Source organism: Condylura cristata, unplaced genomic scaffold (assembly GCF_000260355.1).
Source record: "Condylura cristata isolate star-nosed mole 26May11 unplaced genomic scaffold, ConCri1.0 scaffold00042, whole genome shotgun sequence".
NCBI lineage: Eukaryota > Metazoa > Chordata > Mammalia > Eulipotyphla > Talpidae > Condylura > Condylura cristata.
The window spans coordinates 4,458,553-4,473,561 of NW_004567143.1; the positions used below are offsets into that span (position 1 = coordinate 4,458,553).

Here is a 15,009-nt window from a genome sequence, read left to right on the forward strand (position 1 = left end):
GCCTCCCTCGAGGAAACAGCCCCGGCCTGTGCTGCTATGGGAGGCACGGTCAGTTCCTTCCTCAGCACCTCGGCCCCTCAGAGCTGCCTGGCGGCGTGTCAGGCCCTGCCCGGCCTGACCGCCCACCTCTCCGGTCAGCAGCTTCAGGAGCGTCGACTTCCCGGCTCCGTTGGGCCCCACCAGAGCCACTCGTGTGTCCAGGTCGATGCCAAACTCTAGGTTGTTGTAGATGCAAGGCTGGGGGGAGACAGAGCACGAGGCTGGGCGCCCATGCCCTGCGGCCCAGCCACCCGCAGGGTGGGTGTGGGGAGGAAGGCTCCGGCAGACACCCACCCGCGGGGGGGCACGCTCCTCGGAGGGGGACTCCCGCCCACCAACGCTCACCTTGTGCGCCGGGCCGGCCTCCCAAGCAGACACTCACCCCATCCTCTGAGTACTTGAAGCTCACATTCTGCACCATAATGACAGGAGGCGGGATCTTGCCACACGGTGGGAAATAAAACGCCAGCGTCTAGGAAGAGGGGCGCGTGAGTGCTCGGGAGCACCTCCGCACCGCAGCCCCTCCCCCGTCCGCCAGACCCCACCTTGTCGCTCACGACCCTCTCTGTCAGTCCCGATGCCATCATTTTCTGGAGTGTCTTCTCCTTGCTCTGGGCTTGCCGGGCCAGCTTGGCACTGCCATGACCAAACCTGGCAATGTAGTTCTGGAAGAGACCATTAAAGGGCTGGGCTCGGGGAAGGTGCGCACACTCACTGACGCCAGGGCAAGCCCTGCTCGCTCTTCCTGACCCCCGCAGTGCCCCAAGCTCCCAATGCCCCTCCGGCTCCCCCGGAGAGCGTGAACGTGGCCCTCCGCACTCACCTTCATGTGTGCGATCTGGTCTTGCTCCCAGTGAAACCGCTTCATCTGGTTTTCCTCCAGCTCCAGCCGGGTCTTCACGTACTGGTCGTAATTACCCTGTGGGGAGATGTGCCGGGAAGGCGCCAGCTTTAGCCATGTTCCTGGGCTCCTGGCTTCGGGGTGTGGGTGGCCCCCAGCCTGGCCCCAGCTGTCACGGGTGACAGCAGAGTGCGGCAGCGGGGGAAGAGGCTGTGCGCTAGCTGGTCTAACCTAGGTCTGCGCTCTCAGCCAGTGTCTCTCAGCTGAGCCGGCCCAGGGCTCCAGCCCAGGCACTCTGCCAAGCCGTGAAGACACCCATGGGACTCGGAGCAGCCCTGCGCACGCAGGTTGCTACTGCTCCCCACCATGGAGATGCGGGCCCGTGCAGACTCCCAGAGCTGCCCCCCAGGAGTGGCATGCAGCCCACGCATCAGAGGCCACGGCGAGCCCTCCACACCTCGGTCACCTGCAGCGCGCCAGGCTCCCTGCACCCGTCAGGAAGGGTGTTACAGGGCAGCCAACAGTGACACTCACTGTCGCCGGAGAGAACAGGGCCGTTTACATCCGCTCGTACAGAAGCAGCTCATTATATTAAGTTAGATGCAGTTTAGGAGGAGAATGGTTAAGAAAACCGGGCTACATATGAAGGAACTTTCCTATGACATAGCTTTCAGGAGCCCAGCAAGTCTGTGAGAAGCCGTGTGAGAAACTCCTCCGGCCTGAGACCAGTGGAACTGTGAACCGAGAGGTCTTCCTTCCTTCGTTTGCTCTATTTTTTGAAGCCCCGAAATGCAAAGGCAAGCGGCCCAGGCTGGGGCGGTCCCTTCTGCCAACCTTCAGACAGGACGGGCGTGCTGCTGTCACGTGGAAGAGCTGCGCGACCACTCAGGACAGTGGAGGGTGGCGGTTGCGGGCGCCAGGGAAGTCACGCCCTGGTCCTAACAAACATGCCCGCAGCACAGCTGCCAGCCCCAGGCCTCAGGCCCGGAAGCAAGTAGTCGGGCCTGCAGTAAGGGCCGCAGGATGCCTGGCCCGCGCCTTTTCATAGCAGTGGCGGAAGCCTGCTGTGTCTCGGGTGTTTTTTTTTTTTTTTTTTTAAAGATTTATTTATTCATATAGAACTGGGGTACAGGCCAGAGGCTCAGGGGCAGTGAGAGGCTTCACCAGAGACAGAGTGGGGAGCAGAACAGGCAGATCAACGAAGTCCACTGCTGAGGGGAGCAGCGGGCGGGTCAGGAGAGGTCTGCCGCGCCATGTGGTCACCTCCGGGGCAGGCGGGGATCGAACTCATGTGGAAGTGGCTTAAGCTTCTCAGTGCTGGGCTTTAACCCGCTGCGCCACAAGGGAGGGCCAATCTCGGGTGTTTTAAAGAACTTCGGTGCCAAGGTCCCCGTGCTGGGCCCCACTCACCGTGTAGTACTTGAGTTTCCTGTTGTGCATGTGGATAATGTTGGTGCAGACGCCGTTCAGGAAGTCCTGGGAGTGGGACACGAGGACCAGGATGCGCTTAAAACTGCAAAGGCAAAGAGCCCGGTGGGGTGCTCAGAACGGAGGCCACAGGTGCACATGCCAGGCCCCGAAGGCCTGACCCCTCCCACCCGCGCATCCAAGCCCGTGGGGGCTGCTGGCCAGTCCCCGCTCTCAGCAGCACAGCCACGTGCCCTCCCCAAGGACACTGCGGGGCATCACGGGGTGGGGGGCGACAGGCTGAGTTTCCTCAACCTTCTGTTCTCATTTCCAGAGGGAGGGAGTGGGCATCGCAGTGAGTGTAAAAGCACACTCACCGGCCCATCTAGGAGGGGGGCGGGCTGGGACAGGCCAGTGAAAGCCACCGCCCATCCAAGTCACAGGCGACTCCCCGCAGGCCTTTGGAAGTGGCCCGAAACCCCAAGGCCATCTCCAAGCTGGATCATTCCCCCGCCCCGTCACTGCACCGTGGCTTACACGGCTCCCCCTCTCCATGATGGGCAGAAAAAGTGAAAAAACACTGCCCTCGATTAGATGCCATGCTTGAAGTGGGAAAGCCAAAGCAGTTGAAAGTAAAAATAAAAACCGCTCGGTCACCTGAGACCAAGCAAAAGCCCTGTGGGCGCAGACCGCAGCGACGCTGGCCGCGGCCTTCCGGACCTCCCTCCTTTCAGACTCTGCTCAGCCCCAGCCCGGCCCCCCCATCGCCCCCCTTACGTCTTCAGTTCCTCCTCCAGCCACACGCACGCGTCGAGGTCCAAGTGGTTGGTGGGCTCGTCCAGGAGCAGCATGAAGGGCCGGATGAAGAGGGCTCTGAGGACGGGAGGGAGCCGGAGCCCGGTGAGGAGCCCCAGGCGGGGCGGCACAAGGCCGCCTGCACCTCCCTGGCGGAGCCAACCACTGGGGGGGCTGGGGGGACCCTCCGCAGAGCGCAGGTGCCAGGGCTAGGGCAGGGCGCGTCAGGGCGCGGCTGTGACAGTGCTCGTGGGGCGGCCAGTGGCCCACAGGGCCATGTGGTAGCTGTGGGGCAATCGGGATCGGAGGGGACAAACTGCTGGTGTGCAAAGCACCCGGCTGGACTAGCTGGTGAGCTGCCAGCTCTGGCAGGAGCGAAGCATGGTGTTAAGTAAAACTGGACACGCAAGGGGACAGCACTGGTTTCTGGACGCGCAAGCATCATGGCTGCAGAGCTTTCTAGAAATAAGATTGCTGGGCCCCGAGCACCAGCGTCCTGGCTGCACAGGTCTGCGGGCAAGGCCAGAGCTGGCCCGGGAGCAGCTCCAGGGGGCTGAAAGCCTGCCGGCAGCCGCCCCTGCTCCCGAGTCCAGGTCACGCGGGCGGCCTTGCCACACACCTGGCGAGAGCGGGGGTGGGCTTGAGGAACCCCAGAAGTCAGGCTTTTCTGGGGACAGCCTGTGGTGGCCCCACTCACAAGCGGGAAGGAGGACAGCTACCCCACGTCTGTCTCGCGCTCTGCCTTTATTAGAAGGAGGGGAGCCCCAGAGGGGGCGCAGGGGTCGGGTTGCACCTGTGCCGCCACCTCACTGCCCCCAGCCCAGACCAGCACTGAAGCGGCAACAGGCGCCCGTAACCACTTGGGTCGGGGCCTGCTCGACCGCACTTCATACCCCGTCATGTCCTCCTCAGCCCTCCCGCAGCGAGTGGCCATCCTGAGGACAGGGCGCCCCCGGGGGTGCAGGAGGGAGGACTCACCTGGCCAGGGCCACCCTCATGCGCCAGCCCCCACTGAAGTCTTTGAGCTTCTTGCGCTGCATGGCGGGCGTGAAGCCCAGGCCGTGCAGGATCCGCGAGGCCCGCACCTCCGCCTTGTCGGCGTCCAGCTCCTCCAGCCGCTCGTAGAGCTCCATGAGCTTCTCACACTCGGCTGTGGGCAGAGCAGGCGGTGAGGTCCCCGGGCCAGCTGCAGGGAGCCCAGCGACGCCCCGGTCCGCAGCCTACCGTCTTCGTGAGCCAGCCGCTCGGCCTCCCTCTCCAGCATGGCCCGCTCTGTGTCCACTTCCATCACGCACTGCAAGGGCGTCTTGTCGCTGGGGGGCATCTCCCGCGTCAGGTGGTAGATGTCTATGTGCTCGGGGATGGGCACCTCACGCTTCCCAACAGCAGACAGCAGCATGGACTTTCCTGAGGGCGGCGAAGGGGGCGCGCTGAGCACGTCTCCTCTGCCCCAGTCACGCCACACGCTCGCCCTTCTCCCCAGCACCTCCTTCCTGCCCCATTTAAGTCCTGCTAACCCCGCGGCACACAGACCTGCCAGGACACCTTGCCAACTTCCCTCGCCCCAGCTCTCCTCTGGAAAGCCTGTTCCCCTCTGACACCACCTCTCTGCTGCCTGGCCACGCACATGGACCTTACCACTGCCAGTGCCTGCTCCTGGGCACAGCTGGCCGCCCACCACACTGGAGACGTCTCACAGTGTACCCAGCGGGCACCGAGTGTTGGCTGTGCCAAGGGGCGACCTCCCCCCGGCTCCCCAGGGCCTCACCAATCCCGTTCAGGCCGATGAGGCCGTACCGCCGGCCTGAGTTTAGCTCCAGTTTGGTGTCACTGAGAAGCTCCTGCCCGTGAAAGGTGAGGGAGAGGTTGATAATGTGGGCGTCAGTACTGTTGGGGTGAGAGGCGAGGACGCCGGTGACCGCTCGAGCAGCAGCTTTCTTCATCTCAAAGTCCTCCAGCTCCTTGGTCAGCAAATCCACTTCTAGGGACAGAAGAGAAAGCGTGGGAAGAAGGCCGGAAGACAGGCTCGGTCTGCAGAGTGGGAGTCTCAGCGTCCGGGCACTGTCTGTAGGGGTCAGTCTGAACCTCGGGGCCCAGGGCTCAAGCCCCAGTTCAGACCGTCATGGCTTTGCCCCCTCCTCAGGTTACCGCATCTGAACCCGGAGGGGCTGACGCCGCCAGAGGAGCGCCGAGCAGATTTACGGGGAGCCTGCGGGCAGATCTGCCCGGTGCCTTTCTTGGACACTTCTGTTGATATGTTTTCCATCCTAACTTTTGTATTTAGGTGGCGCGTGCCACGAAGGGACTGGGGGCTTCTAGTTGTCCTCCACGCGTGTGTAGTGAAGGATGAGTCCCAACGCCCACAAGAAAGGAAAGCAGACAGCGCGGCAGGCAGCCTCTGCTGCACGACCCGAGAAGCCACGCTGGCCGGGAAGGACCAGAAAGAGCGCGCAGCAGGAGCGACACGGCAGGGCCGGCCAGAGAACCCCAAGCTCGCACGAGGCCTGGGAGAGGCAGAGACCATCGCTGGCGTACCTCTGCCTTTCCAGGCACGACGCCACCTCTACGGACTGGGAAGCCTGAGTGCCCTCAAAGCCCATGTGACCTGGCACATCAGCGCTCATCCGGGCCCGACGGCAGGCTGCGCCCTCATACCCCCCCCCCCCAGTCCTCGCAGCCGCGGAGAGGCGTGCCTGTAATCACGTCACAAATGAAGAGGCTAAGCAACACCATCGCAGCCAAAGTCAAAAAGGCGAGGAAGGGACAGCACCAGCATGTGAAGCCGAGCCCCGTCCGGCTACACCACTGTCCAAGGAAGGGACGGCGGCCCTCGGCGTCTGGCCGGAAACGGCACTGGAAGGGCAGGCAGAGTCCTGGGTTAAGTTTCTTCACAATGCAGTGACCTGTTCGCCTTCTGAGGAGGACTGGAACAGGCTTGCACTTCTGGGAGGATCGGCTGCCCCGGGACCCCCATCAGACCAGACCTGGCACCCTTGCCCACCTGCTGCCGAACCTCCGGGCCTGTGAGGCGCTGCGCCCGCCGCGGAGAAGTCCCCAGGCCGCAGGGAGGCCGGCTCCGCTCAGGAGCCACGCACTGTGGTGGCGTGCTGAGGGTACTAGATCCAGGGTTTTAGTTTGACCGAAAGAAGGAATTTAAAGCCTGTTTGCCGCGTGACTAAGTGAACAGGTTTTCTGCAATACAGCTTTGTGCCAACCCCTGTCCTATATCCTGGGAAGAACAAGTAGAGAGAAGTTTATGATCTAGAGCAGCAGGTGTGTATAGCCTCTTGGAAAATGTGAAAATGACCCTGAGCTGCTGTGTGTGGGGGGGGGTGGATAAAAGAGCGGCCTGACTGGCCAACTGCGGGCTTCCGTAAATCAGGTTTCACTGGGGTGCTCGTCATGGCACCACTATGTGTCCTCTGCTGCAGCTCCCCCTCACAAGGGCAGAGTGAAGGGCCGCCCCAGCCCACAGGCCTCGCCTACTCGAGGGTCTCCGGCCCTGGTCTACATCTCCACTGCTCAGGGAGGGGTGCGTCAAATCGAGGGAAAATCCTTTTCTCTTGACTCTTCCAGTTTGACCTAAGTCATCTCCTGAGCTTTAAAATGGACCTCACTGTCCCTGCTTGCGACATCTGAGAAAACAGATCCAAAAAGACAGATGAACAGCATGAAATGAAGAACAACTTCTGAAATAGCCTTCATCTGGCAGAATATTGTAGAGTTCACAAAAAGTCCCCTAACAGAAGAAGCAGCTGAACCTCAGTGCCATCCCGAGTCTCATTCTAAAGACTGAACCGGCGGTCAGAGGTCTCTTTCTCTCATACTCATCCAGAGCTTACCATCCCTCACTAACTCAGGAAGGCCATCTGGCGATCGCAACCTAATGAACGGCGACCTCAAGTGGCAGTGGCCCCAAACTCAGAGGCAAGTGGGGGCCTCCTGGGGGAAGGGGCTGGTGACCCACCAATCTCGAAAGCAGGAATGTCCCTGGTTATTGCCCGGCCCTCAGCAATAACAGTCCTTTGAGAGGGCTTGAAAGAAAACAAAGTTCAGAACAGCAGTTCCCTGAGGAGGTGGGATGAAAAAAAACTCCTATTACTGACCTAGGGAATCCAGCTGGGTTCCTTGGAAAATTCTGCTTTCCTGGGGGGAAGGTCAACAAAGTGTGTAACTGAACAGTGACAGTGTCCATGACCTGCCTTGCCAGTTCCGGAAACTAACTGCAGAGCTCATGATCACTACTGCTTTTTGTTTGTTTGTTTGTTTTTTTAAGACTTAATTATGCATATAAGAACTGGGGTACAGGCCAGAGGTATGGGGGGTGAAGAGAATTCACGTGAGACAGCAAGGAGCAGAGCAGGCAGAGCTACTGAAACACACTGCTGAGGGGAGCAGCAGGAGACAGGAGCGGTCTGCTGCACCCTGTGGGTCGCTCCCTGGCGGGGATCCAACTAGTGCTGCGCTTTGACCCCTGCGCCGCCAGGGAGGGCCCATCTCTATTGTTTTAACCAGTTTTTGTGGCCACCCAATTCTCTACTGCAGAGTCCACACTTAGCCCGGTCCTTAAATCATTCTTAATTTCTATCCTTCACTCCTCTGGCCAGGAACAATGCTTCTCCACAAATGACTTTACTACACAATTTTCTCCAAGATTCCTTATTTTGGAGACAATTTCTACCACTCAACCCTTTCCTCTCATCTTTTTCTGAATTCTTATACTTCACTTTAGTTCTTTCCTCCTCAAATATTTACTTTGTATCTCTTTCTGCAAGACTAATCATACAAAAAAGACTATACTCAAAGATCAAACAATGTAAATAAAGTAACAGAAAACATAAGGAAATTGTAACATGTAAGCTAGCCTGAGGTATAGAAAATAGAAAGTGGTAACATTATAAGGCAGTGACTGGAAATATTTGACTAGGAAAGGTTTTGCTAGCTGGAGCTGGGTGGGCCTTGAAGAAATGTCAAATGTAGTTAGTTATTAAGCGTGGTATTAAAACTTAAGTGTGTAAAAGCATGGACACGTGGCTATTCAAAAGACACTACTAGTCTGGATGGAGCAAGTCTGTCTCGGGAGCTTCTGCTGTGCAGAGAAGGCTAGAGTAGATTACAAAGGGCCTAAACAGTCTTAATCACGCGCTGTGCGCGCTGTGTTTCCCCATCGAGACCCTAAGGTGAGAAGATGCTGAGGGTAGGCTGCTTTTAGAGTGTCTGAGTAAGTTACTTTATCTACCTCTTGAGAGCTGCTTGGTGAGCACATTTACCAAAATATAAATAACAGAAAGGCAGCTGTTCCCCAGGAAAGCCCCCATAAAACAATTCGTAAGTTTCTCTCTGGTTGGTATACTCTTGGGCGAACAAGGGTGTAAGGAGGCAGAGGGCATGGTATCCGGGCCCCATGGGCTGACGCTGGAATGAAGAGGCAGGGAGCTGGCCCCCTCACAGTCCAGGAAGGGGAGCTGCCGTCGCTCAGCTCCCACGGATGCTTCCCCCAAAGCCTGATGAACCCTGCGTTCAGTTTCCTTGAGCAAGAACAGGAGGGGCCAGTTCCAACTCTACTGGTTTGCCACCGCCCCCGGGGTCAAGTGTCTGTGTCTGGCTGGGCAGCCGTCAAGGGGCAGCGCCAGTCTGACAGCCCCCCTTGATTCACCTGTGGTCTCTCTGCCATTGGCTTCCTCATTTTTCTCCTCTGCCACCTGTGGTTCTGGGACAGCATCTCCGTTTTCCTCATGCCCCTTTCTGGGGCGCTGTCGTGCTTTGGCAGCTTCCTTCTTTTTGGCGGCCTTCTTCTTGGCCAGGTCGGAGGGCATGGTGACGAACCACAGGGGTGGGTTAGGGTCCTTCAGGGAGCCTGATGAAGGCAAACATCCCAGAATCCTAAACTGGCGGCAGGAGTGGCGCACGGGCTGTGCACCCCTCTCAGAATTTCCTACCCAGGCCCTGGCTCCCAGCTCCGCCTCCGCCTAGTCAACTGGCAACTTTGTCCGGGTCTCCCAGCCCCGAGTTTGAGCCTTGGCCACTCTCGGGATCGGATCGTCTTCCTCCGGGCTTTGGCCACCAATCCCCACGGACTGCCTCACTCTGGAACGCTCCTCCTCTCGCGCCTCCGGCTAGGGACCTGGCGCTGCTCCGGGGAGGAGGTCCCCGTCTACGGTCACCCCACAACTTGGCCCTCCGCGCTCAGCTGCCGCTTCACTTTCCCCACTTTCCCGGGCTTCTTCCAGCCTCTGCCTGGGACCCCGTCCAGGTCCTCCCCCTCCGCACCGAGGCCGGCCCAGCTTCTCCCGGGACGCGCTCGCCTTCCCCGGGGTGAGTCCCCTCGGGGTCTTCTCCCTCGCCCCCCCCCGCCCCCGACCTCCCCCACCCCGCGCGCGTCAGCGTCTCTCCCTGGGCCCTTTCTCGCCCCTCGCAGCCTCCTCCATCCCGACCCCGTCCCTCCTCCTTCATCTCGTCTTCCCTCCCCCCTCACCGGCCGGCTCCCTCCCCCCAGCGCCCCTTCCCCCAACTCACTGGGCCTCGCCGCTCGGCCTCTGTCGCAACAGAGCTGCTCTTTGGGCTCCTCCGCGTGCGGCCGGCTCACCAACCAATCACGGGCTCGCGCGGCTCTCCGGACGCCGCCGCGCAGATCCCTGGGAAGTGTAGTCCTCGAGTAGCGGCAGCAAGGCGGAGACGGCGCCTCGAGAACTACCGCGTATCCCAGGAGCCTCGTGGCTCCGTGAGACGTCATCAGGAGGCGCGCGGCTGGGGCACCCGAGTCCCGGAGCCGTCTCCCTGCAGCCCGGGCTGCGGGCCCTGGAAGCTGCAAGTCCCAGGTGGCTCCTCGGATGAGCGGGCCGGGCCTCCCAGACTTGATCCCTCCTCTGGGCAATCTTGACTTAAGTGGAGGTACCGAGTTTATAGGGCCGCCCCCCGGCTCGGTGCGCTGGGCGCGCGACTACACTTCCCACGCGCTGCACGCGGGCAGGGGTGGAAACAATGGGGAGGGCGGAGGGGTGGGGGGAGGCAGAGCGTGGCCGCGGGCGAGAGCGGGCCAGGCACGGCCCGTCGCTACCGAGACGGCGCAGGACAGAATTCCTTTTCAAAGCGGGATTTCGCGAAAGCGAGATTTGAGAGGCCGGTCCCTGGGTCACCCAAACTTTGAGAAGGTGCTGCGCGTGCCCCTTGGCCGCTTCGCCCGTCCCCGCCACAACGGTCAGGTCTCCATCGGAGCCACGCAGTTTGGTAGGGAGAGCACACCGGTCAAAACCAGGAGGCCTTTTCTGAGTTTAGCTTTGCTGTCAGCGACTTCGCTCGTGACTTTAGCGTCACTGTCTAAAGTCTCACAGACTTCCCATTGCCCACCTTGCAAATCCTGTCTTTGTAACCGCAGATAACCAGGCAGGCTTTTTGGTGGCCTCTGCCGCTTCTCAGGTGTCCCTCTAGTGGTGCCTCAGCCGTGACACGGCAGGAAGGGAGGGGTATGCCCCAGTAGTGGGTCCCCCATCGACTTTAAAAATGAGTTCACTCTTTCCCCATAGTAGAAGTACTTTTCCTTCTTAACTTGATGCCAGTAGACTCCGTGGGCGTACTCTAAAGTGTTCTGGAAAACGACCCCTTTCGGAGTCGTTTGAAAGGCGACTCTGGCCCTCCGCACAGACTTGCAGTCAGAAACATCAATGTCAAATCTTTCCCTGTGGGAAAGCCATTCTCTTCACCCCCACTGAAGACCAAGGAGCCAGGGTACCCAGCCTTTGCATCCCTACACTGCTCTCCAGAAAGGCCTGATATTAAATGCTGTGTGCTTCCCGCTGTGCATGGCATATCTTTAGAGCTGGAAGCCCCAGTGACCCATTTCCTGCAGATATGAAGAAAAGTCAAACTGATTTTTATTGGGACAGTTCTTGCAAAGTAAGTGCCAGACTGCCTCTTGGGGTCAAATACTCCTCACTTTGATCAGCTGATAAACTTAACTGTTGTTGAAACTATCTCCGGTTAGTAATCCTAACTGCTTATATTTCAAATAAATCGTGCTATTTCACACCTTCGTGGCTTTGAACATAACCTTTTTCTGGAATACCTTCACCAACTAAGTCCCTGTTCAGGATCAGAGCTAGATGCTGGAGTTGTAATCGTGACAAGAACTTCTTGACTTCAGGAAGCTCACAGTACTGACTTAACATGTAAAGAGAATGTGACTTTCAGGTGACAAGGGCCACAGAAGTGAGGGATGTCCCTTGACACAGCATGACCATGAGTATGAATTCTGCAGGCAAGCAACCTGCATTCAGACTTCAGCTCTACTACTGAGCGTGTGACCTCAGGAAAAATACAGTATGCTCTGTAAAATGGGAAAGATGGTAGCACTCACCTCAGGGTTGGTAGTGATGGAGGAAAGCACATAAAGGTGGCATCACAAGATTGACCCACACAGGGAGTTGGGCAGGAGGGATTAGCACAGCCATTGACACAGCCATAGACATCAAGGTCCTTGGGCCCCAAGGCCTGGATGACAGAGAGGAAGATCCAAGCAGGTAGCAGAAGCTATAGGGGGTGTCTAGAGCTCAGATCCAAAAGGTGAACCATAAAAATATGGAGATGGAGCTGATTGTGGGATCTCCTGTCCCTTATAGAGTCTATTCAAAATCAACAAACCCAGGCTCACAAGGAGTGAGCCCCTCTCAGAGAGATGTCTCTATCAGTGCAGTCTTTGCACCAACACAGGGCAGCGGTCCCCAGACCACCACCCACTCTGCCTCTGCAGGGCAGAGCCTCCTGCCTGCCCAAGACCTGTACCATGCCGGGACCTCTAGGCACTGACCCCCTCACAGAGGCTGCTCTCTGTAAACCTGTCCCTCTGGGGCAGCTCTTCCTGCCCGCTTGTGCTTATGCAAGTGGCCAGTACTCCTGTCCTTTTCCCTAATAAACTTACTCTTTAAATGTAACTGAGTCTCTGTCTCATGGAGAAACTCACTTGGGAACTCGCTCTGATCCTGAACAGGGACTTAGTTGGTGAAAAGGCGCTGAAAAGGGAGCTCTGGTAGAGCCTTTCCCAGAGTGAGCCCCAGGACCCCGCACTAACTCCAAAAACGACATCAGTCGGACCATTAGGCTTCCATTCTTGTTAATGGGAAATTGAGTTCTGCTAGGCTTCCTTTTTGCCTTTCCTGCTACTAGTAGAATTCTTGGCCGAAATATGTGATACGCGGAATAGTTAATATATTTATAAATACTAAGAATCTAATAATATCAAAAGCATTGCTTTAGGTAAAAAAGAATAAGGACAATAGTTAACTGACTACAGAGCCTGTTACGATGTAAAGAAGTTCTATATGGTTATGCAGCACATAAAGATCACTCATCCAAGTTCCTTGCCTCCTGGGAGTACTGTCTGCAATATGCTTCCTTTCTCAGCCTCATTAAAATGCAAGGTTGTAGGCAGGTTGCATGTCACAGAGAACATTTATTAGGCTTTTATTTATGCCCCTGATTCTATTGCACCCCTCCTCCCAACAAACTGAAGGGGTATTATCATTTTTCCAGATTGGAAATGAAGGCACAGAGCTGTTAATACAACAATACTACTGATAGAAGACTGTGCCAGGATTTGAGGCTAGAACATTCTATTCCACAACTCCAGCTCTGGGCCCTCTCTGGTGGCGCAACAGGTTAGGGCGCAGCACTGCAAGCTGGCCGCAGCCGCTTCAGTGTCTGTTCCATCCCCTGCCCTAGAGGTGACCCACATGATATGGCAGACCTCTCCTGACCCGCCCGCCACTCCGCTCCCCTCAGCAGTGTACTTTGTCAGTAGGCCTGTTCTGCTCCCCACTCTGTCTCTGGTGAAGCCTCTCAACGCGCCTGTACCTCTGGCTTGTACCCCAGTTCTGTGTGAATAAATAAATAAATCTTTAAAAATAAAACAACTCCAGCTCTGTAAAATGGCGCAGGATGGCAAGAGAAAGACTAGCCAGTTACTTCTCTGAATCCACCTGTGCAACAGTTAAGTACAGCCCCGATTTGCCATGAATTTGCAGTTGCTGGACAGAGTTCTGCCAGACAGCAAGAGAGGCTAGAAACTTGTTGGTCCTTAGAAGTTTTGCCACCCCCACACAGGGTTTAGAAGTCTTACAGGGAACAGACCTGGGGTTGAGGGGAGAGGGAATGGGCAAAGGAAAATGGGAGAGAGACAAAGAGATGTGGGTAGAGAGAGGAGAAAAGAACTAAAAATCACAGAGGATCAATCAATGCTGGACACAAAAACATTTGGTTTGGACTCTGCATTTCAAATGTGAACAAGGGCCCTCCCTGGTGGCACGGTGGGGTAAAGTGCAGCACTATGATGCAAGACACAGCCGCTGTAGCACAAGTGAGATCCCTGCCCAGGGAGTGACCCCAGGGCCCGGCAGGCCTCTCCTGACCACCCGCTGCTCCCCTCAGCAGTGGACTTCATCCATCTGCCTGTTCTGCTCCCCGCTCTGTCTCTGGTGGATCTTCTCACTGTTCCTGCACTTCTGGCCTGTCCCCCCGTTCTGCAGGCAGAAATAAATAAATCTTTAAAATAAAATATGAACAAATGGAGAGCTAAGGACATGACTCATTCAGAATTACCTAGGCTTTAGTAACTAGAAGGATCTACAACTGTGCTCTCATACCGTCTGCTGCTGCAGAGCTTGAAACTTGGCTAGTCAGAATGTGCTGTCTGTGCAGAATATGAAGTGGACTGCAAAACATACATGCACAAGGAAAAGAACCTAAAATGACTCAACTTTCAAATACCGATTACCTGCCGATGGGATATACTTAATGATGCAGATTAAAATTAACTTCAACAACCTAGATGCTCATTGGCATGTGACTGCGTAAAGGTTGGTACATCTATACAACGGAGTCCTATAAAAAAGTAGTCAGCTGTGTGAAAGATGAAATCTTACCTCTTGTGGCAATATGGAGGAAAGTTGAGATGATTATGCTAAGTGGAAATCAAAGGGTAGACACTGGATGATTTTCACTATGGAATATGAAGACAGCAAAGAAAACAACAAAAGCAACTCTGGGACTAACAAAATCGGGCGTTTAGAGGGGTGGGTGGGGTGGGTGGGAGGAACTGGTAGAGTGGATCCAGTGGATCCAGTGAGCGGCACCAGAGTTTTGCTGGTGGTCACGGTAGGGAATGACTGCGGTGTGAAGCTGTACTCCTGCAATTTATAGCATGTTCCATTGCTGGCAAATCATTTTTACCTGTTTCTTTTTGTGGTTTTAAACATGTGACATCACATTTGTGTCTCGCCTTACATTGCTACTGGAGGATGCTCGTCTGGAACCTCTATCTTCCGTCTAATTGAGTGTCCTTCTCTGCTTCTCTTCTCCCAAGTCTCGGTTCTCTCTTCCTGTTCTCATCATGGTGGACTGGCATCAAGAACCTCACGGCGGGAACCTTGCCTCGGCATCGGTGTGGGCAAAAGTAGCGATAGCCCGACTCTGGCAGCTCAAGCATGGTTGGAAGCCGGCCAGGTCCTTCTCTCTCTCACCGAGCTTACTGGCTCTGGATGGAGGCCCAGCCTTCTCCTGCCTCAGGACCTTTGCTTTGCTGAGCCTGGAAAGCTCCTTTCCCTCTTTTTGTCCGGGACACCTTACCGCGCCCCTGGGATCTCCGCATCCCCATTTTCACCCTAATGCACACCTTCCCGCGGGTGCCTCCGCGCGCTGGCGCTGCCCCGGACCCCTCGGGCTCACGCCAGGCTCCGCATTGCACCCGAGGCTCTGTTCGTGTGTATGGCTGTGTTCGATGCCGCCTCCGTGCCGCACCCCAGGGCAAGCCCAGCCTAGGTCTCAGTCCTCCTTCCGCGCCCGGGGCCGCGCTCTGGAGCCTATTTAAAGTTGTCCGTGCCGAAGCACAGGGGAGACGTCGGCGGGGAGGCAGAGGCGCGCTCGGGGAGAGGGAGGGC

General features: G+C 56.9%; 1 protein-coding gene across 1 annotated transcript in view; it reads right to left on the reverse strand.

The window, feature by feature from the left end:
• Nucleotides 1–9,804, reverse strand: part of ABCF2 (ATP-binding cassette, sub-family F (GCN20), member 2) — an 11,804-nt gene extending 2,000 nt beyond the window's left edge. Inside the window, exons 1-11 of the mRNA XM_012733890.1 lie at nt 9,599–9,804; nt 8,739–8,939; nt 4,851–5,063; nt 4,307–4,489; nt 4,061–4,232; nt 3,065–3,160; nt 2,291–2,393; nt 863–958; nt 585–704; nt 422–511; nt 127–237 (exon numbers count right to left, since the gene is read on the reverse strand). Of these exons, the coding sequence (XP_012589344.1) occupies nt 127–237; nt 422–511; nt 585–704; nt 863–958; nt 2,291–2,393; nt 3,065–3,160; nt 4,061–4,232; nt 4,307–4,489; nt 4,851–5,063; nt 8,739–8,898 (1,344 nt within the window). The 5' untranslated portion in view covers nt 8,899–8,939; nt 9,599–9,804. The remainder of the gene's footprint in view (nt 1–126; nt 238–421; nt 512–584; nt 705–862; nt 959–2,290; nt 2,394–3,064; nt 3,161–4,060; nt 4,233–4,306; nt 4,490–4,850; nt 5,064–8,738; nt 8,940–9,598) is intronic.
• Nucleotides 9,805–15,009: the final 5,205 nt, after the last annotated feature.